At 32.2% G+C, this 26,171-nt stretch overlaps 4 protein-coding genes across 7 annotated transcripts; 1 reads left to right on the forward strand and 3 right to left on the reverse strand.

Moving 5' to 3' along the window:
- Positions 1-1,056: 1,056 nt before the first annotated feature.
- LOC102598190 (protein POLAR LOCALIZATION DURING ASYMMETRIC DIVISION AND REDISTRIBUTION-like) lies at positions 1,057-5,416 on the reverse strand. Its single transcript, XM_006353025.2, has 3 exons — positions 5,081-5,416; positions 1,807-2,249; positions 1,057-1,704 (listed from the first exon to the last, which is right to left on the reverse strand). Exons 1-3 carry the CDS (start codon positions 5,370-5,372, stop codon positions 1,426-1,428), a joined length of 1,014 nt encoding a protein of 337 aa, XP_006353087.1. The 5' UTR covers positions 5,373-5,416; the 3' UTR covers positions 1,057-1,425.
- A 1,130-nt stretch (positions 5,417-6,546) lies between these two features.
- On the reverse strand, positions 6,547-10,745 carry LOC102583317 (mediator of RNA polymerase II transcription subunit 9). Of its 4 annotated transcripts, XM_006352984.2 has the most exons (7): positions 10,589-10,745; positions 9,093-9,448; positions 8,923-8,985; positions 8,741-8,821; positions 8,445-8,503; positions 8,267-8,347; positions 6,547-6,795 (listed from the first exon to the last, which is right to left on the reverse strand). In XM_006352984.2, the coding sequence occupies exons 2-6, from the start codon at positions 9,405-9,407 to the stop codon at positions 8,290-8,292; spliced, it is 576 nt and encodes a 191-aa protein (XP_006353046.1). In that variant the 5' UTR covers positions 9,408-9,448; positions 10,589-10,745; the 3' UTR covers positions 6,547-6,795; positions 8,267-8,289. The 4 variants fall into 4 exon arrangements, with proteins under 4 accessions (XP_006353046.1, XP_015166659.1, XP_015166658.1 ...); XM_015311173.1 differs by lacking the exon at positions 6,547-6,795 and having other exon boundaries at positions 7,984-8,347; positions 10,576-10,745; XM_015311172.1 differs by lacking the exon at positions 6,547-6,795 and having other exon boundaries at positions 7,984-8,347; positions 10,572-10,745.
- Positions 10,746-15,058: 4,313 nt separating this feature from the next.
- On the forward strand, positions 15,059-15,838 carry LOC102583639 (protein LIGHT-DEPENDENT SHORT HYPOCOTYLS 4-like). Its single transcript, XM_006352985.2, has one exon. It carries the CDS (start codon positions 15,193-15,195, stop codon positions 15,718-15,720), a length of 528 nt encoding a protein of 175 aa, XP_006353047.1. The 5' UTR covers positions 15,059-15,192; the 3' UTR covers positions 15,721-15,838.
- A 4,033-nt stretch (positions 15,839-19,871) lies between these two features.
- Positions 19,872-22,726, reverse strand: LOC102583979 (pentatricopeptide repeat-containing protein At4g21300). Its single transcript, XM_006352986.2, has one exon. The coding sequence runs from the start codon at positions 22,608-22,610 to the stop codon at positions 20,052-20,054; it is 2,559 nt and encodes an 852-aa protein (XP_006353048.1). The 5' UTR covers positions 22,611-22,726; the 3' UTR covers positions 19,872-20,051.
- Between the last annotated feature and the right edge of the window lie 3,445 nt (positions 22,727-26,171).

Genomic DNA, 26,171 nt, shown 5'->3' on the forward strand with positions numbered 1-26,171 from the left:
CAGCTGAAAACATAAGAAGTTTCCAGCGTAAGTAATTGATTCTGCCCCTTTTCCAATTTGGAAGCATTAATATTTCAGTCAGTTACTAATCACGCGATAATTGTTATCATGTGTGCCAGGATGAGGGGGCTGGGTGCTGGGATGGTAGATAATTTTAACTTTTCTTACTATAGCTCTTCTGTCAAATATAACTTTCACAGTAGAGAGATAACACAGCTTGGCTTGACAATCGTTTTCTTTTGTATATGCAGAACTAGAGAAGCTTCACATCCTCTTGATTGTTTCAGGGTATTATGATGCAGAGAAGAGCTTCAAGGTTTAGTGACCTCCTCTTTGAGTGCTTTCTCTATTTTGATTGATCAAGTTGCTCCATTTTGTGTCTAGAAGATCATTCTAGTTTTGCTCTATACTGTTAGTGCCTAGGGGATTAGTACTAAATTTGTGTTCTAAAATAATGTAAATCTGTTATTTCTAAATTCTTGTTGCGACTTTACTTATATTTGGAAACAGAAATAGAGAACTCAACATGATCCAAATGGAGCTTGCTAACCTATGTTGATGATGGCATAACAGCTTCAGATTTTGGTAAACGAGATCATGGCTATAATTGTTTTCTTTTTCATGCTTCTGTAAACTATAAGATAAGAAGACCACATGTCGAATTTGCAGTGAGTTTACATATTAAGGGTAGAAACTAGGATGAAGGATCATATTGCATAGATGGCTATGTATTGTGTGTGCACTTCTATGAACTAGATGTATCTGATATTTGATACCATTTTGTGGATGTTCAAGCAATCTAATCATGTTCCTGGCTTTCAATTTTAGAGGGAGATTCTAGTCTCAGCTGAATCTGCTGAGCTTATGAAAAGCCTGCTCCATTTTATCTACTCCTATGCAAATGTACTTCCACTCAAAGCTTTGCGCCAATCAGGTCAGTGAGCTATATTTGTTCGTATAGAACTTGATCCAGCTCAAGATTATATATCTGTCTTGAAGCCATATTTTGCCTTTTTTTCTGCAGGTTTAGCTGCTGAGATGAGGGTGTTTGAGATTGAAAAAATTGTATCAAGGAAGACGATTGAGAAACTTCTGGAAGAATTCAATGAGAGAGCAAAATAATACTACAAAGTTTACAGGTCATTCCACATTTGTTGTTGCATTTGATGTTATTGTTCATGATGCCTCCATATACTATCAGTTAGCAGAATAAAGGCATCCATTCCTCTTGTTATTGCAAACTAAACTTTAGTATTTGATATATAAGTTGTGGTCTATTTTCTTCACCTTTTTTTACATGAATTTGTATACATGGAAAAAGGTTCACTTTTTTCTAGGCAATCAACTTTCCTTCCTTGTTTCCTAAGTTCTTTCTATCCAAAAAAGCTTTGGACAGGTTCCTTCAAGGTTGGTGGGGTGTGGTTTTTAACCCAACTTAGTAAGTGATCGACGACTCGGAGCATGTTGAGAAATGACCTTAGCAGTGTCTCTCCACCAACATACCTCTTTTTCTTTGTCTGCAAGATTTTGCATGGTGGATTCTAAAGCTGACTCCAGTTCTTTGATCCTTTCTTCTTGCCTTGTCTGTAGAAGCTCATGCAGCCTCCTCTTCAATTCTTCTGCAGGAACTCCACAGTTAGGGTTGTAGACTTCTGCAAAGCTTGTGCTATGGCTTCCTTCCCCTGAGCTATATTCATCCATAATCTGCCACAAATCAAGTATACAAAATTATACCTTTTTTTCGCAATGCTCATGCTAAACTATAAGCAATTGATTACAGTCATGTTATACTCAAAGGCGGATTACCTCTGCATCTTGTTGTGTTGGATATTTGAACATAATATCTGAATCTAAATGGAACTGCAAACGTTCTAATTCGACTTCAAGCTCTGCTTCAAGTTGGTTCATTTCCGAATTCCTTTCATTTCCTTTCATCAATTTGCAGTTTAAAGGGTGATCATCATGGCTGCAAGTGATTTCTGATTCTTCTTCTATATCAGTTGAGTATGCAAACTGTTCAACACAATCCGAATCGTAGTATGAGATTTTGGTTCTTAAATTTGATGCACCAGATGGATTACTTCTGATTCTTCTTTGGTTTTGTAATTCCATCTTGGAATTATGAAGCAGGATTTCCATTTCTCGACGAATCTCAACGATCTTGTTGAGCTCATTTTTGGTAGAGTTAAACAGATAAATTAGACCAAATCCAATGCCTAAGTTCATAGAATCTGCTTTCTTTTCTCCTCCTGCATGAATATGTAGATTAATGTGTTTCAATAATTATTGGAAAGATCAAATCATAAAATGTAGTATGAAATATATTAATCTGCTTATGCTTATTATATCACGAATCAATTTCACTTAAGATAGGCAAATTCCTATATGGATTGCATGAGACACTTTCTAGTTAAAGATAATGAACTCAAAGTAAGAAATTTTATTTATATTACTGCAAAATGAACAAATTCAAAAATTGAATCTTATTTATTGAGACAAATTCAAAAATTGAATCTTATTTATTGAGAGGTAAAACTAAACTAAAGAAAAGACAATAAGTGATTGGAATTCGAATTTTCAAATATCATTTTTCAATTTGAAAAATAAAAATTACTTTTTTTTCTGATTTCACGATAAAACATGGTCAAACGCCCACGTAGTATGTCTCAGTTTTCTATTTCAAAGCAAACATGGTCATATCCAATAATTAATAGCATGTTTGGTCAAACTTCTAAAAACAACTTATTTTGAAAAAACAATTGAAAACAAAGTACAGGAACAATTTGCGTTTGACTAATCAATTTAAAGACCATTTTTTGAGCAGTGTTTGACTAATCTTTTAAAAAGTGATTCTAAATTTATTTTCTCAAAAATATTTTTCAAAAGAGTATTTTATGATTTTTTTTGTTAGAAGCTTCAGCTTTCAAGATTATTTTTTATTTTTTCTGTCTTTTATTATTAATATTATTTGTTGAAATTTCATTTCAGAATCAAATTTTATAGAGTAGTGCAATGGTGAGAGTAATTAATCAATTATGAAGTAATTACTCCCTCCATTCTTTTTTATATGTCATCCTTATTATAAAAAGTTGATCCATAATACTTGACATTTCATAAAATCAATTCATAAATTACAATATTCTTCCTATTATACCCTTGATAGTTAATTAGTCTTGAAAATAAATATTTGACCAACCTAGGAAAACTAATAAGTAACTAATTTTAATTGTAATTACTTATTGTAAAAAGAAACAGAGGAGGTACAATGAACATTATTAATTACTTATTAATTTTCCTATTTTGGTCAAATATTTATGTTTAAGACTAATAAACTATCAAGAATATAATTAAAAAAATATTATAATTTATGCAATGATTTTATAAAATGACAAATATCATGCACCAACTATTTATAATAAGGATAAAATATAAAAAAGAACGGAGGAGTACTAGTTATAAATACATTAACTTATGCCTATTTCCAAAACACGTTGAACAACTAAAACTGAAAAGTTTCTACATACTATATTTTATATTTTATGTGTATAACAATAAATATATCATATAATAGGTTATATATTAAAAATATAGTAGGTAAAAACCTTTCATCTTCATTTTGAGTTATTTAATATGTTTCGAAAATAAGCACAAGTTGATGTATTCATTACTAATATGTTTTGGAAGGAAATTATTGAGAAAAAACTATTGATAATAATAATAATCATACGAGCAAAGATTATGACAGTCTTTTCTTAATTATGACCAAATTTAGGCCAATTTTTTGTAACAAATTAGGAGGTCTCTTAATAAAATTACTCAGAAATATTTATACGTTATTCATAGTTGTTTGTAGGGCTACATTTATGAAGCGAAAGTCAACAATTAAATACACAAGAAAAAATTTCACTTCCCATGTATGGGGAAAGGATCTCAATTCTCATGTATTGAAAAATATTCCTTCATATTAAATTGTTCTTTTTTATATGATTTAAAATAGTAAATTGTTCAAAGTTAAAGAGATAAAGAAAAAAAAATTGCCTCTCATTTACATTTTTTAAGCGAAAAAGAGAGTTAATTGTTTATATTTATGATTTTACTTTAAATTATTTCTATTTTCAAGAATAATTTGAGAAAAAAATTAAAAAAGCAAAAGTGGAAAATAATATTAAATTTATGTTTTTACTTTTTTTCTTAATAATACCTCAACAATTCACTTTTGTGAAATAAAGGAAATAGCTATAAATAAATTAATAAGAAAATTTTAAATATTTTTTAAAAAGGGGTAAAAAATCTATTCTTTTTTATTTCATATTAAGTGAATTTGTGAGGCAATGCACACTTATTAAGAAAAAAAATAGGACATAATGGAATATCACTTTTCAATTTTACATTTTTAGTAATTCTCAAACTATTATTAAAAGTAGAAATAATTCAAAATAAATTTATAAATATGAGCCATTAACTCACATGAACTTATCACCTAGAAAATGTAAATAAAGGGCAAAAATAAAAATAAAAATTCGAAAAAGTATTTTAAACTTTGAATTATTAAATTATTTTTAACTATAAAAAAAAAATCTAAAAAATTGAGGAGTAATACACTTTTCACCTCTTAATAGATTGGCCAAACATGCGATTAAAACAATGGGCACTTGGTTCTTATCAAAGCAAAAAAATGTAAATGCTAGCCTTAAATGACATTAATATGAATTTTTTTTCCATGCACCTAATTTTTCGAAATGTATACTCCACTTATTTATTTCTGTTTACCGTTTGGTGGCTCTCATCCTGACTTTTTAACTTTTTTTAAACTTATTTCAAATAAGCATAATTTATAAAACAAACAACTTCTGGAATATGTTCATGTATTTACGCTGTGACAATATGCAAGTTGATAATGATCAAACATTTTAGCAATTTAGAGATGATATATTCTCACTATTAAAAGAAAAATCGTTATCAGAATTCTCGAGTTCGAATGAAAATTCCTGATGTTTTGCCTTTTTAATAAAAACGTAATGCAGCTCGAATTCATATTAATCAGAGTTCAAAACAGAGCATCTAAGGTGAGAACTTTTACCTGGATCTTCCAATACGGTAGATGATTTGGTATCGAATTCCGTAAGAGAATTCTTCTCCTTTTTCTTCTTCGTCTTCTTCCCCTTATTTCTGGTGCTTCCACATTGAAGCTGATTCACTTTCTCTGAGCCCTTATTTCTCTCCCCTGTTTCGAACCACCGGGAGAAAATCCATCTCGGCGATATACAAGTAGTAAAACTCCGGGTACAGGTTTCCGATCTTCTTTTCCTAATTTCAGTACAAGCCCTAGCTGTGATAATGGAGATACTGCAATAATCATCGCGACTTCCCATTACGATTTACTGTTTTATAACCAAACACACTGAAATCACTCTCTTATATAGTAAAAAACTATATGTATTTTGGGGATCGGAGACAACTCCTCAGCTTCTTATTCTTTCGGTTTTCGAAAAACTGATTTGATTTGATTTGATTTGAGGTGAAGGAGGGAAATATTTTGAAAATGAAAGGTTCACGAGATTCATCACATACTAATTTATGAGCATATATGACTGCAACCGAAAATCCATTAATGACATTAAATTACTTGAATTTCTATTTTTCTACTAGCTGTAAAAACATAAATGTAGTATTATTATATTTATATTTAACCCAAAAAAGGAAGAAAAACAAAGAGAAAATTCGATTCCTTACTTGCTTTTTAAGCACTAATTATTAGTAATGTCTAGCTTATGCTTATCAATGGCCAATTTTGAATTATTTAATCTGAACTTGCTTTTGCAATAGTACTCCCTCCTTCCATTTTAAAAATAAAATCTTAATTTTTATTTATCTATCATGAGATAATTTATCATTTTTTTAATCATTATAAATTGAACTATATTGTTTTAAGGATAAACAAAATTAACAATATATGTCATCGGAATTTTTCTTTCAAGCTTTAAAAAAAAAGTTGCATTTTTGGGTAAGAGAATTATTTTTTCTTCTCACTTGTACTTCAGTCAAAAGTGCTTATACCTGAAAATTAAATGACGTCTCATAGTACAAAAGAAATTATGTTTCAAGGGACGAAGTAATGTAGTTGAGGTGGGTAAGTATCAATACTCTATAAATAATACCATAAATTATTGTTCTACTAAGGGACCACAAAGCATATAGTAATAGTAATTGATCGTATTTGATTCAGTATTTCAAACTCACTTAACAAATCCCGTTCTAACGACTGTTATTTGTCAAATCAATGATATTAATCTTAACAATTAAAAAACGAATGTATATAAAAGATACTATATGTCTTACAGATATATTGATTTGGTATAAATACCGATACAGATTATTTAATTTTTACGTGTAGGTCATCTATCATGGCCGCCTTCCTATACTAGTAGCTCTCCCTACTCATTAGTACCAGCAGACTCCAGTTGAGTTTGATGATAGTAATAGAGCTAGGCAGTCAACAAGTCAAAAAGAGGAAAAAGTTCCAAGTGTGGAGAATTGGAGAAAATGGGGGCTTAAAAGTGCTGCATGTCTAGTCTCATAGAAATAAATGGTGGAGGATGCAATAATTTGCATCCAAACAAGGTCAAAACACTAAATAGGTTTTGTAGGAAATACATTATAAAGCCATATCTGATGATGGAGTCTTAAGGATTCATCATCGTTGGCTCAAATTTAATGCTCTTCTGCAAAATCTTGATGATGATGAATTCCCACCAAAAGATGCTAATGCTTGGACAAGTTGCTAGTGTATTTTTCCTGTGCCAAGAAAAAGTTTCATCAGATGTTTAATAAAGTTTCATCATTTCATTGTTGATAATGTTCTAGGTTCATGTTCCCTTAGCCAAGTTCTGTCACAGATATAAACAGAAAATACTACAAGAGAGAAAAATGGCAAGATCTCAGAACCAGCATAGAGGAATTTCAGTGATTCAACATGTTTTACTTCCGTAGATGGTATGCATATCCAACATAGGTAACCAAATACATCCTGGCTGCTAAGGCAAAAAGAATTTGAGCCAGCTACTAGAGGAATACTCCATTTGAAAATATCAAGAGTAGTTATTATAGGTGAAACGCATAGAAAAGCACCAAAATCTGTTGGGACTTGAGGTGAAAAGTTCAAGTGAGATCGTATGCAAAGAAATACACTGATGAACAAGGAAAAATAACTATTCACAAAAATAATAGTACTACACTAATTATTTGGATAGAAGAACTACTATCATTAAGTGAAATTGAATTTCTGATTTGGATGTAATGCAGTTGTAAGTCTTCACTAACTATTCTTCTTATCTAATTTCTAATTTCTTACTCGTAACAACTAAAAATTCATTAACAACACCAATCAGTCAACTAAGTTGACATTTACTCTGTAGTCTAACTTTTAAAGATGACAAGGACACTATTTAGCTACTTGATGCCTGAGCCAAGGAGTCAATTAAGCGAGGCAAAGCCCCCAACTCAGGCTTCAGAGTTTAAGCGCACTTTAAATGAATATTTGAGAATAGATTAAGAGTGATGCAAATGACAACTTGTATATTTCGATAGCTAGCGATGTCCAACTTAAATGTGAAGTTCCTAATGCTGATTTGAATTCTATGTAGCATTGAATTCAACCCAAAAGAATACATAAGGTAACAAAATATTAATCTTTTAGCAAATCAAAGCTCCCAACAACTTAGGCAAACATACAGATTTCTTTGGAAAGTTCTCGATGTACGTGATATGTAACATAGATCACTTCTGTGTGCCCTCAAAGTCCACACTATATGGAAAGGTCAACGCTCCATGCTACTTAAACTACTTTAAATGCTTAGACTATTTCTAGTCAAGTATTAAACTGAACAATCAGCCATCCAGGTGCCTGACTAGAGCCCGGGTAGCACCATTACTTTAATTATTTGCTTCACTTCGATGTACTTAGATTTAGATACAATCAGTCAGTTAAGAAGGCAATACTAATCTTTATCATAACTTTGGACCAAAACATTTTATGTTCTCAGTACAATCAGATCAGTCATTTGTGGCGCTATAGTGATTACAACAGTAACATCAATAAAGATTTCTCATGAGCACTTAATTATTATGTATTACAACAAACTGCAAATTGACTGCATCCAGTACACTGCTTAGTTGTTCCACTCGCATTGAATAAAAGCAAAATGACAGGAGATTCAACTCAACTTCTTTGGGCAGGCCAGAAACAACTTGCAAAGCATAATCTTACCTTGGTTAAAATGCGAGTAGCAGTTACAGTTCAGAGTTAATAAGCTCCTCAACCGAACTTTTGTACCTCGAAATAAGATCCCTGGAATTAAGCATGAATCATGACCATCCGATAGAAGCTAATGATAATAATACAACTTTGAGAAACACATATACACATCTCAAAAAAGGATACACACCTCCGTTGATTTAGCATTTGCTCGCATTCTGCCTTTTTGCGCTTTTGTCCCTCAACTGTCTGTCCAAAGAACACAGGAGTGACCAATTATCTTACCCACATTTAAGCATCAAAACATACAACTAAATTAGAATTTGTGGAGTAACATTGTTCAAGTAAACATTGTATCAAACATAATGAACCCCACTTTTCTGTAAAATTCTTCACAACTATAAGTTGCACAAACAGGCCCTAACTGAAAAGCACCATAAAAAGAAATAACACAGCAAAAAAAAACAATCAAATTCTTGAGTATACCATAGATCTTGAGCTAATAGACCCTGATATTGATGTCAACAGCTGCTGGCACTTCTCAAACTGATTTTTCAATTCAGTTACCTGGTGAGGAAAAATACACTTGGTTTAAACTAGAAGAAATGAAAAATTAACATGTAATGATCAAACTATTATATAATGCCTCAATCAAGAGAAGAACAAACCAATGCATCTGAGTGCTGATCTCGATTTCCATTTTCAATTGTATCAGCTAAATTCTCCACCAACTGTAAGATGACAATCAAAGTTAGAACAAAAGGTCTCACTAAGAAAGAGAAATGTCACGTTACTCTATTGAAATAGCATGCTACAGATCATGGTTTTCGCCCAATACCTGTAAAAGATGGAAGTGAGAAGCAAGTGATTGGTGGTGCTGTTGTTGTTGTTGCTGCTGCTGCTGTTGTTGTTGCTGCAGCTGTTGCTGCTGTTGCTGCATTTGTTGCTGTTGCATCTGCTGTTGATACCGTTGCTGCTGTTGTTGTTGTTGCTGCTGCTGTTGTTGCTGATAGAGCTGCGGTTGATTGAACTGTTGTTGTTGAAATTGCTGTTGCTGAAGAAATAAATTGTCTTGATTGGAGGGTGTAGAAGGATTACTGTGAGTTTGGATGTTGGGGATCATTGTCCAACTTCCTCCTCCAAAGTGGTCCATAACTAATGGCTGTTGAGCTGAAACCTGGTGGTACTTTGGTTCTGAAATGGATAAACTACTGTCATCATATGTAATCATGTACTACATAAATAGCCAAAACTATCAAAGCTTGAACCGGACTAATGGACTGAGTAGCAAAGAGAAATAATTCCTAAGATTCTGAAATGTACAAACCACTTCAAAAATATCTTTCCCATCAATCCTCAAAGACATTTCATCCACATCTTATTACAAGAATTATTCTTTTCTACCCAAGAGAACAAACCCTCTAAAACTGAACCCATCCATCGTAACTAAAAGTAAACTCTTATCTCCAAGTAAAAAATACCATAACATCTGCATGAATTTGGTGCTCAAGTTGTTAAATCAAAAGGTACATTGAAAATTTTACTGCCGCAACTATGTCTTTTTGATAAGGTTAAAGACTATCCTTGAATGGGCATCGCGCAGATGCCAAATTAAAAAAGATGTGACGGGTTAGATCAAGTACAGAAGGGCAAAAAAAAAAATCAGCACTAGTACAAGTAGCCTAAGCTAAAGCTAAGGAGGTAGCAAAATCCCAAGCAAACCAAAAGGGTAGATAGTATTATGTAATAAAAAAGTTCACGAAACCTAAAACTGTAAAATTAGATAGTTATTAAAAGGAGAAATGAATCAATCCCAAACGCACCTCTTACTCTTTATCTCTAATTTAGTTCAGTAATCAAGAACTATGCCTCCATCCCGAATTAGTTTGGGTTTCCTATACGAATTCTCTCCATTAGAACCCCTTTCATTCCAATATTCAATAATTTAGGTTTTTATAACCCTAAACTAGAAGCTCCCTATTACTAACATACAAATATCTGATAAAGATTAAACAGACTCCTAGCAAACATTGAACAAGTTAATTGAAATACAATTAATCAATACTCACGAAGAAATTGCACAAAATCTCTCTTATCTATGAAATTAACAGTTTTAGGTCAAAATCACAACCTCAAAATTTCCAACAAAAAAGAACCCTAAATATTTTGAACAGATTTTTCGTTTGCCATAACTGGACAACAAAATCCTTGATTCAAGCAGCCACAAGAGAATGAGTTTACAAGTATAAGAAGTTAACCTTTACTGAAACCACAACTAGTACAGCTAATAACGAAGCAGAAGTACGATGAGAATTACAAAACGAGAAAGAATACCGGAGATGAAAACGCCGGATCCGATTGAGCAGGCAGTGAGGTTGAGCCAACAACTGAAAATCCTCTGTTTTTTAGAGACCAAAATTGAAATTACTCATTCCGTCCCAATTTGTGGGGAGCTTTTGATTTCCAAAGCAAACAAGTTAATTTTGAAATTTTAACATTTTTGATAGTACAAAATTTATATATCAAAAATTAGATAAAAAGTACTATAACTTTTAAGAATTAATAATTTAAAAATACATGAACTCATTTTTCGTTAGTCAATTTGATTTATATATGAACTATTTTTAACGGACTGAAATAAATTGAACTAATAAAAGAGTAGATGAACAACTCATTCAAATTTGAATGGATTGTATTTAATTTTGCAGGAAACAACACAAAACACACATTTATATTTGTGCTATTTATATGCTGAAACTATATTTTTCCAATTATATTTTCTCTCAGAAATTTTTTAATCCATCTGACATAATAGATATACACGAGTCAAAATTAGATATAATTTATTCTATACACATAATATCTAAGCGTGTTTCACATGTATTCAAAAGTCATTATAAAGAGATTGGTAAAGCATTACAGTGAGAGAAAAAATATTGCACCTGGTGTTCATTGATTAGAAAAGTTTTTGAACAGAGTCTTGAAGGAGGTTTTATGGAGATGCTTGGAAGTTGGAGGTGTGCCTATGACGTAGAGTCCGACATCAAAACGGACATTTTTTGAGCCCTAAACACCAAAAAGAACCCTCTCTAAAACACACACATCAAAACGGACAGTTCGCTCATTTATGGGTGTACTACAACTACCATCTTTTAACGTTGTAGTCCTCGTTAACTCCAAATTCATCCAAACTAATATTACACAAATCTTAAAGGTAGTTCGCCCATCTTCACCTGAATATATATCTCTTTCTCAATTTTAAGTGTATTGTAAAATTTGTTTGATACATAAAATCAGGACTTTTTTCAATAATAAAAGTAAAAAAAATTGGAGAATTTTTTTCATAAAAGAAATTTCACTATTTATTTGCTTACAACAATAGTAAAAAACTACTAAGGTCGAGGGGGACAATGATTCCTCTTATGACTTAAATTATAGCGTTGTGCCATGCGACCTGAATTGATGTCCATTTCATTTCTACGACGCCTAGTACTGTCGACTCTAGAGAAGTTCTCAAACATGCTCATTTTGTTTTTTCTTCTGCTTCTTTTAGCAATGTCCTTAGAAGATTATCTATCTTCTACAAATTTCATATTGATGTGTGAAGTCGTGTATCACCGTCGAAAGAGGGTATCCTCCCCCGTGAAAGAATAGTGTTAGTTTCATTTATGAGCACGTTTTCTATCCACCGAAAACAATCGCATTCATTATTTTTCTAAAATAACATAACAAGAAATGAAGTGAATATCCAAATATTTTAAAAGTGGACAACCTAATTTTTTTTACCTTTGAATGCACACAAACACCAAAACTTATGATCGGAATTTCTTGGAGTCCTCGATGCTTTTATTTTACAATACTATTTGCATTTACAAACATATGGTTCAACACGAATATCCAAATATCAACTGAATATACATGCTTTCCGAATTGTAGAAACATGACTATCAAATATTAAAAATCAAAATATAAAGTAGGAAAAAGTAGAAGATAAATGAGAGAATGTGGACAGAATAACCCATATTTATTGTTGAAGAAAGAGATATACATTCACGTGAGTGGGGTTAACAAAAAGAATTATAGTTCGGTCATTTGTGGGCGGACTACTTTTAAGATTTGTATGATATTTGTTTGGATGAATTTGGAGTAAACGGAGACCACAACGTTAAAAGATGGTAGTTGTAATTCACCCAAAAATGGCGAGCTGTCCGATTTGGTGTGTGTTTTTAGAGAGGGTCCATTTTGGTGTTTAGGGTTCAAAAATGATTGTATTGATGTCGGACTCTATGACGTACATTAAGGCGATCAAGGACATGTATGAAGGAGTCAAAACCTAAAAGATGTAAAGCACTTTTCAACTGTAATGGGGTTGCACCCATGGGCAGATCTACCCTTGCCCGAGGGGTGTCAAGCGACACCTCTTCGCCGGAAAATTACGTTGTAGAGGTAGGTCAAATTTTGATTTTATTAATATATATATATTATAGTTGACACTCCTTAACACAAGATGAAGTGTTAGCTTAGTGGTTAAGGGGCTGCAGAATCTCTCCTTAATTTTTGGACTGGACGTCTGGTGTTCGAATCTGGCTTGGTTTTTAAATTTTTTTAAGCGTTTTTTTTTTTAAATTTAGACTACAAAAAGTGTCTTTTGTCTTTAAATTTTAGAAAACTGAAGCGTTTTTTTTTCCACCAATTTTTAAATGATTGATTTAAATAAAGTTGACTTTAATGTTTTATTTTTTAAAAAGAAAAAGATGTATTTATGAATATTTCAAATGATGCTATTGTAAAAACATTTCAAGAGATGAAACCGCGTCGAGTGTGATTGTGATAATGTAATTATTTTTTGCTTTTATTAGTTATTTTGTTGATTTTTCTGTGTACTTACTACTTTTTATTTTGACACCCCTTAATGTAAATTCTGGCTCCGCTACTTATTGCACCAGACATTAACTTTTATATCAAATTTATTTGTCTTGATGATGAATAAATTGACGCCATATATCTAAGAAAGTGTGTCATGATGTATGTTACTTGCAGATGAGATAATTTTGATTGGCAAGACTCAGAGTGAAGTTGATGCTAAATTGGAAGTTTGAAGACAATTTGTGAAGTGTAAAGAGTCATGTTGATGAAAACCAAGACAACATACTTTGTGTGCTGAGGCGGACAATGAAACTTGATATACATACAATCAAAAAGGGAAAAAGTTTTTAAGTATTTTATCTTTATTATGGCAATCATGAATCTCAGCAATGACTAGATCAATTATATTATATAAAAAGTGAAAAGTTGACTAGTAAAAAATGCTGAGATAAAAATAAGTTCGTATACATTAATTTTATTCAAATTCCACTATATGAAATTAACTGAATAAATTATTGTTGTTGTTATTGTTAAATCTACCAGGGATCAAGTTTTGTTATTTGCTCTAAATTCTAGTGGTACCTCAAAATAAAAAAAGCCAAAGGGATAAAACAAAAAAGTTACCGGCCACACGAAACATTCCACTGGTCAATACAAGTTAACCCACTGTCACACGGATAAAAGGAAGGGAAGAAAAGGGTGAAATTGATAAGACAAGAATTGAAGTTACATTTGACATGACTAGTTGAAGTGATATTACTTTGTCCTCACTCTTTGCCCCTCGGTTTTCCATTTAGTGTTCGGAGTTCACGTTAAAGCTGAGTAACATTTTTAATAGGATTTTCTTTATATTCAAGATTCAAATCTGAAATTTTTGATTAAAAGTGAACCAATTTCAACACTACACCACGACTCATATTGATCTTATTATCTTCTCTTGTTCCTTCTTTCTGCGCCACTTAGGTCTCATTATCTTCTTTTGTTCCTTCTTTCTGCGCCATTACTTTTTCCTCTATAAATGGTCTAGCTACTCTCTCTTCACTATTTCTACTTTTATTTTATCTGTTCCTTACACAGAAAGTATAAGAAAATCTAGATTTTTAAAAATTATTTTACATAATAATCTATGTGGCATCATTGCATAACAATCTTTGTTATATTATTGAATACCATCATAACTAGGTAGACTATAAACCAAACAAAGTTTTATTTAAAAATTCTCAAAATTCACATATTAAACGTTAGATAATTTGATCTTTTGAATCAAGCCATTATATATATTTAATTTTATCCACAATTATATACGAATTTTACTTATGGAGTAAAAAGAAATAAAGAGCTAAAGGATCATTTAGTTTGAAGACATGTTATGCTTAATTTAGTTATCTTGTTATTATTATTAATGATTTGATTTGTTATATTAAAAATTTTGTTTACAACAATATCCCTTACCTTATTTAGTAGAAAAATGTTTTTGACATTTTTGTTATTTTATCCCGAAATAACCATTTTTGCTACTGTTATTCCGCCGTAGAAAAAACAACTAATCTTCATACTAATTATTTGCCTTAATATATTTTTTTCACTATTAATAACCACACAAGAGACAAAAACTGTACTAAATTTCATCGCAACATACCGAACTAGCCCTAAGTAACTGAGATATTTTATCTGGAAATTATTTTTCAACTGTTATCTCATTCTTAATGCGAAATAAAAATAACACTAAAAATTTGGGATAGTTATCTCATGTTCCTCCGGCTAAACGAGATAAGTTAATTTATTTTTTGTCTTCTATTTGATATTCTATATTTATATTGGAGTCCGATAAAATTCAAATTTACATCAAATAGAGCTCCATTCATATATAACGCTTGGCCGCTCCCTATTAATAATTTTTTCATTTCCAAAATTCAAAGTCGAGACTTGAATAACCTCATTCAGTACACCAGACGGAGTTGTATGTATCAAATCATGAACCCACAAAAAGTAAAACTATTGCACTCTCTCACATCCTATATATAGTGAGTCGAAACAACTTCAAAAAATACCCCCACAAAACAAACATAGCCATGTTAGACGTGTATAGTACCATTAATTCCGTCTCACAGAACTTCTCCCTTCCATCGGCGCCGCCACTACCGCCGCTGTCATCACCACCGACGGTGAGCCGTTACGAGCTACAAAAACGGCGAGATTGGAATACATTCGGACAGTACTTGAGAAACCACAAGCCACCATTGATACTTTCGCGATGCAGCGGAGCGAACATTCTAGAATTCTTAAAATACCTGGATCAATTCGGAAAAACGAAAGTTCACAACTGTAATTGTCCGTTTTTCGGCGATCCTCATCCGCCGGCGCCGTGCAATTGCCCATTGAAACAGGCGTGGGGGAGCCTTGACGCGCTAATTGGGAGGCTACGCGCCGCTTTTGAAGAGAACGGAGGACGGACGGAGACGAATCCATTTGGTGCTCGAGCAGTGAGATTGTATTTGAAGGAAGTGAGAGACACGCAAGCCAAAGCGAGGGGGATTGCTTATGAGAAGAAGAAGAAAAGAAATATTAAGCAGCGGATTAGTACTAATATTTGTGATTAGAGTTTGAGTAGATGCTATATATAATTATTAATGGCTTTAATTATTTGGAATTAAAATTAATTAGCTTGTTGTATTATTATGTACGGTATATAAATAGGAGTATATGTTTTTGCTAGAACTATAAATCATCTTCTGTTTCAATTGAAAGTTGATCTTGTGATTGATATCAGGATTTTGTTAAAAAAACATCTAAAAGTGTTTGCAAATACGTTTAAGAAGCACTGCGACTTTAGTAGTAATTGGCTTATACCAAGTGCCAATTAAGGCAGATTAGCGTCGTAAATCATATTTTAATTGAAGTTCTTTTTTTTTTCAATTACTTCGAAGTTCGAAGTGTACTAATCTTTATTATGATCATATAAGCATGTGAAAGAGAAGCTAGAATGAAAGAAACCATATTATATTTTCTATTATCTGGGAAGGAGCCAGGTAGGATCAAGGGGTTCATTCGAATCTCCATCAACAGGTGTTTACTTTTCAAATTTGAATCCGTTAATAAAAATTATGGCTCTGTCACTGACATTTATATTTCCCTTAATAGGGAAAATCAGGATACAGACACCAATTTGATTTTTTGTGGAACATCAACGAATCTTGTGGCACAACTAGTTGATTTTTTCAATTATTTCATTCATTCTTAATTTGTTTTGTATTTGTTACCTCAATGACAAGTTTCCACTAAATAGCTAGCGATGGGACATGTAAATTCCAAAATGGAAAAACGAATCCTACCATATTTCCTCTTGTTAATAATTTGCTGCTAGAAAAACTTTTACTTGCTCTTCTGGATTGCATTAAAATGATCTACTAATTAAAAGCACATTATATTATTCTTCATAGAAGAAATGTGGTAGAGAAAAAAGGAGGACAATAATTGGATTAAGATTCTTATTTTTTGGGTTTTCAATTTGTGGTAAACAGGCATTTCCTTTGTGTTTTGGTCTTCAAATTCCATCATTGCATAGGTTTTAGTTTGCCACTAGTTTTTTTTGGTTTTTTGTTTGGAGGTTCAAGAAAAAGTATATAGGAAAGGGAATTAAAGTCAATAAGAATATGAATATGTATGTAGAAACAAGATAACAAGTTTTCTAGCAAACATATCCTCATAATTATTTTCTGAGGATCTATCGAAAGTAGCCTCTCTACCTCCAAGATAGAGGTAAGATATGTGTACACTTATCTTCCTAGGACATCACTTTGTGGGATTACACTAAATACATTGTCATTGTATGTACTTATGATGTTGTTATTCATAATATTTGAATTTTAGCATACAAAAAATGTTAGTTAATCGATCATGAAGATTTGAACATTTCAATTAAATTTTTACCATACACAATACACATTAATGGTTTATTTTCAGTTTTAACACTCCAAAAACTCTAGTAGTAGTATTCCATTTAAAGAAACTAAAGGGATAAAAATGACATTTTAATGTGATGCATGACTCTACTAGTTTTGGACGGACAAAGCAAATTAATGTATTCAGTTGGTGAAGCTTACAATCTAACTGGTGAATCTTACAAGATATTTTTATCAATATAACTTTCATTTTATAATAAAGCCTACTACTTTTGAACTGCTCATGGTGGAGCCCTTTTCCCCCATAATTGTGGTGTTCAGGCTTAGCTTGTGTGTAATTTGACTAATTTCATGAGTTACCTGACTTTTTCGATCAGCATCAGGTAGCAGGTAACTCTATTCACTGCGGCTAGGTTTTTGTCTTTGTTGAAATTTAAACCTGAAACCTCGTGGTTAGAGCTGTCAATATGGATTGGGCCACCACATCCGGGTTAACCTGTACAGACTTTGAAATTTGACGGACTAGACCGGGTTAGCCTATTTTTTATGGGCCAAAAAATGGTCAGCTCTGTCCACAAGTACGTGGGCTACGGGTTGTGCCAGGCCAGGCCAGCCCAATTTTTTTAAATTTATATTTTTTAATAATTTTTTAAATCAAATTATAATTTAAAAATATTATCATAAATATCGATAAAACAATATTACATGGTGTTAGTGTTATTACTTGTTAATCAAATGCACAAATAAAATTATCTTTATAATATTTAGTAAGTTTGATTTCAAGTAAAAGCATGAATAATTAAATAGAAATATTAACCTAATTGTTTTTCAATGATCATAATAAAACACAAAATCTATGACAGTATTCCATAGGTTACGGCTTACGTAATGAATCCCTAGAAATTTTAGGGAACTAGTTTTTTTATACGTGCGTTGCACGTGATTACCAATTTCAAAAATATATGTTATAGTAAATAGTATTGTTTATTTTAGCGAAGATTTGAATAATAAGCTTAGCAAAAAATAATATTGCAGATTCTTTTGTGAATGTTCAATGTAGATCGTCATATATATCTCTTATTCACACAAACCTATGAAGATGGTCAATGAAAAATTTTATTAGTTAAATGCAATTATGTATATATTTATTTCAATTTGATGAGGTTCATGTAATTAGTCTTACCTCACTAATATTACCTTATAGACAATATTTGTTTTGTATTTTTCTTGTCATCTAACCAGATGTGTTTTGCATGTGTATTCTACGTTAAATTGTTTAGATGTCATATGAACATGTAAAAAGAACAACTACATTTTATATATTCACATATTTTCACATTTGTTGTGAAATTTTTTTTTTTTAAAAAAAATAGAACTCGAAACATTTTAAATAATATATTTTGAAGTTAGAAGATCTCGTTAACTTGATAATACATTTATGACATTTATAATACTTTAATTTAAATACAAATACCTATCCAAATATAAATAAACTATTTTTTAAGCAAATTTCCTGAGAGTCTAAATCACATAAGTAACATTGATAAATAAAGTCATTATTTTTTCTTGAGCATCACAAACAAATCGTGACAATTCTCTAAATTTTGGAAAAAGATATTCAAAAGCATATATCTACATCACAAGAGAAATGAGTAACAAAAACAAATGAATTAAGACTACATCATGTTAACTTCATAAATTGGAACATTCCATATTAATGTATATATTAAGAAAAATAATTATTATATCATCAAAATTATACTTATTATTTTCCTCAAGTACTCAAGGTTATGAAATATACCTTTTAGGATAGAACGACTTACTTCATCAGAATAGTGGTACCTCATATTTCGCTAAACTTCGAACTCACTCAATGACAATAAATCACACAAAAAAATTAAAAATTCAAGAAGAAGAAGAGTAGAAGATTAGAAAAAATTGTGGTTGAAAATTGAGAGGAAGTCCCTCTATTTATAGTCAACAAATGGTAATATGAACAAATGTTTTATGTGTCTTACCTAAAAAATCATGACCTTTCCGAGAAGTCACAACACTTTGGAAAAGGCACTACTTATAGAAAAAGTCACAACTTAATGAAAAAATCACAACTCATCGAAAAAGTCACAACCTAAGTTAGGGATATTATAGTAATTTAACATTCAAGTTAGGAGTTCACTTTGGAAAAGGCACTACTTATAGAAAAAGTCACAACTTAATGAAAAAATCACAACTCATCGAAAAAGTCACAACCTAAGTTAGGGATATTATAGTAATTTAACATTCAAATTAGGAGTTCATGCTTTTAAGGTAATATAGATATAGATGTAGATATTTATGTTATGTAGTGCATATTTTATAAACATAATTTGTATTTAAATTTGAACATTTCAAACTTTAAATACATTTTGAGTTTGGACTCTTGTTATTTTTTATATTCTATTTTATTTTTATATTTTAATTAATTTTCATTTGACCCACTGACCGACCCTATCCATATTTCTCAAGCCCCACAAATCAACTGGCTTATTCAGGCCGGACTAAAAATCTTTTTTTTTAAATGGACTCCAAAAATCTTAACTCAACCCTATCAAATCACGGGTAAGGTCAGGCTGGCCCAACGGGCCTAGCCTATATTGATGGCTCTACTCGTGATTTTCAACTCACTCCATTCACCACTAGGCCACACTCCCCCACACCCTTGGGTGCTCTCACGGTAGATCCATTTTCCGCTCAAGTAATGATGTGATCCACTTTCTGCTCAGGTGACTAAGAAAACTGCTGAACTGAATGGAGATGAGAATTAAGAGCTTTATTTTGTAACAAATGCACATATTCTGTATATGAAAGAATCAGAAAACAAAATACTATAAATGGTACATTTCTCTGTTTAGATCATTATTCCCTTTGTAAGGTCAAATATAAATTAATCAATGCTGCAACACAAAGATGAAATGCCTATGCTACCTTAAGTGTGGATACAGTGCACTTAGCTAAGCTCTATTCTTGTGGTTGGTTAATAGTGAATTTAATTAGAGTTCTGGGGATAATGACTGTTGTATTTGAAGATTCATTTGAGGAACATAACCCTCATTTTGCAGCTCCATTAGAAGATTGTCTAATAAAAGATATATCTGAGCAGACTGCGGGTGACTCGCGTCTGCAGCAACAAATATATGAGTGCTATTGTTAACTTCAGTCCAGCTGTAACCAGGTACTTTCTGCACTCCTCTTTCCTTCATCATGAGACGAATTTTAGAAACCATATCCCATTTACCGGCGTTAGCATGTAGATTTGATTGTAACATATAGTAGCCGGAATTTTGGGGGTCCAGGCTCAATAGATGCTCAGAAGCCATTTCAGCAAGCTCGGTATTGCCATGTAAGCGACAAGCCCCAAGTAATGTACCCCAAATGCCTGCATCTGGAGCAAATGGCATGCTCTTAATCACGCCAAATGCTTCTTCCACAAGACCAGCTCTCCCAAACAAGTCAACCATGCATGCATAATGCTCTGTTCGGGGTGTAATCCCATATTCCTTAGTCATGCAATTGAAGTAGTGTTTTCCCTCTTCAACTCCACCAGAGTGGCCACAAGCAGATATGATCGCAAGAAAAGTGACGTGGTCAGGCTGGAATCCATCTTTTCTCATTCCATGAAATAAATTCAGACAGTCCTTAAGTCGACAATGATTTCCATAAGCTGCAATAATACTATTCCATGATACTTCATTCTTGTGCGCCATTAAGTCAAATACGCGCCAAGCTACCTCCAAGTTCCCACATTTAGCATACATATCTATTAATGCACTTTCCACAAAAACATCGGAACTTAATGCACTTTTCATAATGAAGCCATGGATCTCTTTCCCATAATGGAGAGCTGGCAAATTTGCACAAGCAGAAAGAGCACTGGATATGCTGACACAATCATATTTGGCTCCAATTGCACCCATCTGCTGGAAGAAGTCAATGGCCAATTCCGGTTCAGCATTCTGGCAACAACTCGTGATCATTGAATTCCAACAAACAACATCTCTTTCAGACATCCTTCTGAAAACTTGTTGAGCAAGATCCAATCTTCCACACTTTGCGTACATGTCCATCACCGCACTTCCCACATAAAGTATTCCTTGAAAGCTGCGCTTAACAATGACACCATGCAGTTCCTTACCTAATCTCAAAGCAGCCAAACCAGAACAAGCTGGTAAGGTACTTGCTAGAGTAACAGGATTGGGCCTCATCTTCTTATTAAGTAACCATCGGAAAACATCTATGGCATCAGAACTCATGGCATTAAGAATAAATCCTGAAATCATAGCAGTACAAATAACAATATCCACCGCAGGGCTGCAGCTAAATATGTTGCGTGCTGCCACAACATTCCTGCACTTGAAGTACATATCAATAATGGCATTCTTTAAGAAAACATCAATAGATACATCATGTCTCAAGATATAACCATGAATCGCCTTCCCCTGGTACAAATCTTCCGATATAGAAACAGAGGGGAGCAAACTGGCAAAGGTGATAGAGTCTGGTTTGACACTGCTAGCTACCATTTCCTGAAATAAATCCAACGCCTCATTGATATACCCATTCTGTACATACCCTCCAATCATCCCATTCCAAGTCACACGATCTGCTTGTGGCACTAAATCAAAGATCTTGCGTGCATCAAACAAGGAACAGAATTTAGCATACATTGCAATCAATGTATTGGCTACTGGAGAATCCATTTCCAACCCACATCGCATAACAAGCCCATGAAGCTGACAACCAAATTTAACCATCGTTTCCGAGGCACAAACAGAAAGAACACAAGCATATGTTACTGAATTAGGCTTAGTTTCATGTTTCCTCATTTCCATAAATAACCCAACCACATCATTCACAGACTGTTCATCTTTAGCATAACCATTAAGCATCACATTCCACAAGACACTATCCCTTTGAGACATTTTATCGAACAAAAGACGAGCATCATCCAAACAACCATTCTCAGCATAGAACTTAATAAAAGCACTACCCACAAACACATCATCCTCAAAACCTAAACTTTGTACTAACCCATGTAGCCATTTACCTAAATTCACAGCATTTATACCAGCACAAGCCTTAATCACACAAGGAAAAGTGTATTTATCAGGGCAAGTACCAAAAACCAACATCTTAAAGAACAACAAGATTGCAAGATCAAAACGACCCATTATTGTATACCCTCTAATCATCCAATTCCAAGGGGAAGCATAACACAACTGAAGCTGAAAAAACAATTTCTTGGCATCGATAAACCTGTTACACAAAACATACATCCCCAAGATTCTTGTACCAAGAATACCCAAGTTGTCGATTCCATTTACAGTTACTTGGGCATGAACCTGCTCCCCTTTACGAAGAACAGAACCAAGATTTTCTGTAGAATTTGTGCAAGATTGCAGAATTGGAGCTAGTTTCGATGCTAAAACTTGTTCTGTGTTGTGAAAAGCTGAATCTTGGAAGAAAGGGGAATTGGGTTTTGAGGAAAATGCCGCAGCGACTGAGATACTCCTTCTGAAGATTGAACAGATGTTCTTGCTTTGAAACAACATTTACAAGTTGAGGTTTACTGTTTTCCTTTGTCCATTTTTCTGCCCTAGAGTGTGATCATAAAATTAAAGTGTTTTAACATATTAATTTGACAACTTCTTTTAAAATGGTTATAAAATATTTAATAAGATTTAACTTCAATTTCAATCAAATATTGTCAAATATGGTTTTGTTATTATGAAAATGATACTTTATAGTGTTTGTTTAGCAAGTGAAAATGCCAGTATCTTACTTCAAACTTACATGACTGCAAACCTCTTTTTTCCCCGACTTTTCAAGGTCGTGAAACGGTCTTTTGTAGAAATGTAGGGTAAAATTATATGATAAATCTTTATAGTTCGGTCCTTTCTTGAATCCTGCACATAAAGGGAGCCCTTTTTATAGTCATATACCACTATCTAATATGCATTTCATTATTACTATGTGTGCGTATTTAGATTTTTCATGTCAATGTATTAACCAATTTTGCCAATGCACCACCATAAACATTATACAGATTACAGGCCAAGCTGACAACAAAATATAGTGGATGATATTCAGATATCCCTCTAGAGAAACCAATGCTCTTTCTGCAAAAGAGAGACCATGACTATAAGATTCATCAAGACTCTTTATTTGCATTGATGTAATGTATATTCAAGACTCTTGCTTCATCCTCTGCATGTTCGTGTGGGTGGCGGTAAAATTCGATTGCAGAATTTGCTCTGCTCTGATAACATATTGAAGTGTGTGATCATCTTATCTAAAAGCTTAAGTTGTTAGAAAGAGGACATTTTTATTAGTTAATGATATTCTCAACATAATGAAAATTATTACACATAATATGTTTATTTAACTGTTAGGAATAATTTATAGAGAACTTTTTCACGTCGATAGATAAAGGAGTTGTTGTGAATCAAGTTAACTTTATATGGGCTTATGTGTTAGAAGTGTTGAATGAGGCTAATTTAGATGGGATTATTGGGCCGAGTAATTATTAGAGAGTTTTATTTGGGATCCAGGCTCAATTACCAAGTGGTTAAATAGGACTAGGAGTTATACAGAAGGGTTATGCTTATTGTAAAGAAACTGCATGTTTCTCTCATCTTCTTTCTAGAGTCAACTTCTCATCCACATTCCTATCTATCTTTAGTTACTTGTTATTTCAGTACTTCTCTTTGTAATTTAAGTGTTGTTATTATAATTTGATTATTAATTAATATAATGTTTATGTATTTGTATTGAGAATCCGAATTTGTTTCCGGAGTAATAAGTTTTCAAGTATTTTCGCCTCCTATATGTACTTGAATTTGTGAATTCATCAAATGTCTTTGTATTTATAAATAAATATTGTATATTTAATAACCAGAACTTGTACTTTGAGCTTAGACGCGAATCCAATCTTTAAATAAAAAATATTTTAATTTTTTTTTTTTAAATTCTGTTATGAATTTAATTTACTTGAAATCTAAATTTAAGTTTTAACTGAAATACCTGTTCAGATAAAGAAATCTTCTTAGGATGATTTTCTTCTTCTTCTATAAATTATGTTATCTTAAAAGTGATTAAAGATTCTTCGATAATAATCTTGGCTTTAATGTAAGGATATACGAGCAATATTTTTTGGCAAAATTACTAAAGTACACTACATATGTTTACCTATTATCAATTAATCCCTTCTCTTTCATAAAAATTCAAAAATTCCTACTTTTCCCCAATTCCTCTTTTCCGGATACTTAATTATGAAAGAAACCAAACCCATCTTCCTCACCCCCAAAATCTCGCCTATAATCTTTCCCACTACCAAATCAGTTACCGCTTTCAAAGCAATTGGATTTTCAAACGATTCAACAGTCCCAAAGTTCAAAATAGGTATTATCTTCTTCTTCATTTTTCTTTCAAAATCAATTTTTTGTTTCAATCGATTTTGAATTATTTGTCACAATGAATCATACGTCTTTTAATATTGGGATTTCTCAATTAATAACACCTAACAATGAACAATTTTTTTAATCTGAACACCCCAACTTGACTGAATTGAGGTCTAAAAGCTTGCATAATGGCAAATCGAACTTCTACTAAGAGAAAATCGAAAACGGAAGTGGGGTCATCATCTAAAGCAAAGGATGCAAAAACTAAAAAGAAAAAGGGTAGAAAGGTTGCCCCTCCCATTTTCCGACCAACACTACCCATGGTATGTCTTTCTTTTGCTTTTAATTTTAGACATTGTTGAAAAATAAACGTATATAGTGTATATTGTAAACTGTAGTTTTAACCTAGAAACACTGATTGTTTGGGTTTGAGTTTAACTTTTAAATTTGTAGATGAAAGATATGGTTGAAAAATATAGTTTTATTGTATATATTGAAATCTGGAGTTTTTTACCGAAAACACTAATGTTTTATCTGATGTTGATATTGAGTATAAATTTTACATTTGTTGATGAAACACATTGTTGAAAAATAAGTTATCTTGGTATATACTGAAATGTTGAGTTTCAATCTAGAAACACCGATATTTTATCAATTGTTGATATTAAGGTTTCATTGTTGAAAAATAAAGTATCTTGGTATATACTGAAATGTTGAGTTTCTACCCAGAAACATTGATATTTTATCAATTTCTAGTATTAAGGTTTCATTGCTGAAATAAAGTATCTATTACTGGTGATTCATATACGTAGATGTACAAAAATAAGTATTTGTTTTAAATTTGTAGATGAAACACTAGTTTAAGGCAAATTTTGTGTGCTGAGAATTGTATCTAAGATAGGTGTTCAATTCAATGTATGATATAGAGGTTATTTGTTGTACAATGTATCATATTCGTAGATATGCACATGAATGATGCGAAAACAGAATTTAACATATATGTTAATTAACATTTTATATCATGTTTAAATAAAAGCCAATGTATATACAGAAGTAATATGATTTTCTGTATTAGTCATGCAATTTTAGTATACTAAGTATAAAATGATCTGAAACATAATATTTTGAATCAATTATGATATTTCCCTTTTAGTTATGTATGCATCATTTATCGATTTAGTTATTGATCAACATCATTTATCTTTCTGTAATGGCAGAATATGAAATATGTAATTAAACATATTCCAAAGCAACCTCTAAAGTTTGGTCCTACTTACAATTCTAATTTTAAAGAAAACTTAGAATTGTCAATAAAGGATGAAGGTATGAACATGTTTAAGGATACTATATTTGGCCAGTACCTTAATATCCCTAAGTGCCACTACCAAGGACAAATTACCAAATGTTTATATCTTCTAGAGGTTGAGCGTGATAATTTAGACAAAGAAATTCATGTTCGTCATGCTAAAGGAAATGTATTGCAATTTTCTATTAGAGAATTTGCAATTATTACTGGTCTCAAGTGTACCGAAAATGTTAAAGATTTTACATATCCGATTTCAAAAATCAGTAGGCTGGCGATACTTTCCTGGTCCAAAGGACGGCTGGTAGATTGTTTTAAGGAACCGGTTAATCCGAGTTTATGACTCAAATTTGGGGACAAGGAACAAAAGTCAATCTGATGAGATAAAACAATTGTCTATCATCCTGCCT

The sequence above is a fragment of the Solanum tuberosum genome, unplaced genomic scaffold, assembly GCF_000226075.1.
Source record: "Solanum tuberosum cultivar DM 1-3 516 R44 unplaced genomic scaffold, SolTub_3.0 scf00141, whole genome shotgun sequence".
NCBI classification, from domain to species: Eukaryota; Viridiplantae; Streptophyta; class Magnoliopsida; order Solanales; family Solanaceae; genus Solanum; species Solanum tuberosum.

Bases quoted from the DNA above. Each gene is read 5' to 3' on its own strand.
- LOC102598190 (XM_006353025.2), bottom strand. From the start codon at position 5,372: ATGGGAAGTCGCGATGATTATTGCAGTATCTCCATTATCACAGCTAGG. The intron at 2,250-5,080 runs GTAAAAGTTCTC...ATATTCATGCAG, and splicing joins TACCGTATTGGAAGATCCAG to GAGGAGAAAAGAAAGCAGAT. The intron at 1,705-1,806 runs GTAATCCGCCTT...GATTTGTGGCAG, and splicing joins CAACACAACAAGATGCAGAG to ATTATGGATGAATATAGCTC.
- LOC102583639 (XM_006352985.2), top strand. From the start codon at position 15,193: ATGTTAGACGTGTATAGTACCATTAATTCCGTCTCACAGAACTTCTCC.
- LOC102583979 (XM_006352986.2), bottom strand. From the start codon at position 22,610: ATGTTGTTTCAAAGCAAGAACATCTGTTCAATCTTCAGAAGGAGTATC.
- LOC102583317 (XM_006352984.2), bottom strand. From the start codon at position 9,407: ATGGACCACTTTGGAGGAGGAAGTTGGACAATGATCCCCAACATCCAA. The intron at 8,822-8,922 runs GTTTGTTCTTCT...TTTCCTCACCAG, and splicing joins ATCAGCACTCAGATGCATTG to GTAACTGAATTGAAAAATCA. The intron at 8,504-8,740 runs GTATACTCAAGA...TTCTTTGGACAG, and splicing joins CTATTAGCTCAAGATCTATG to ACAGTTGAGGGACAAAAGCG.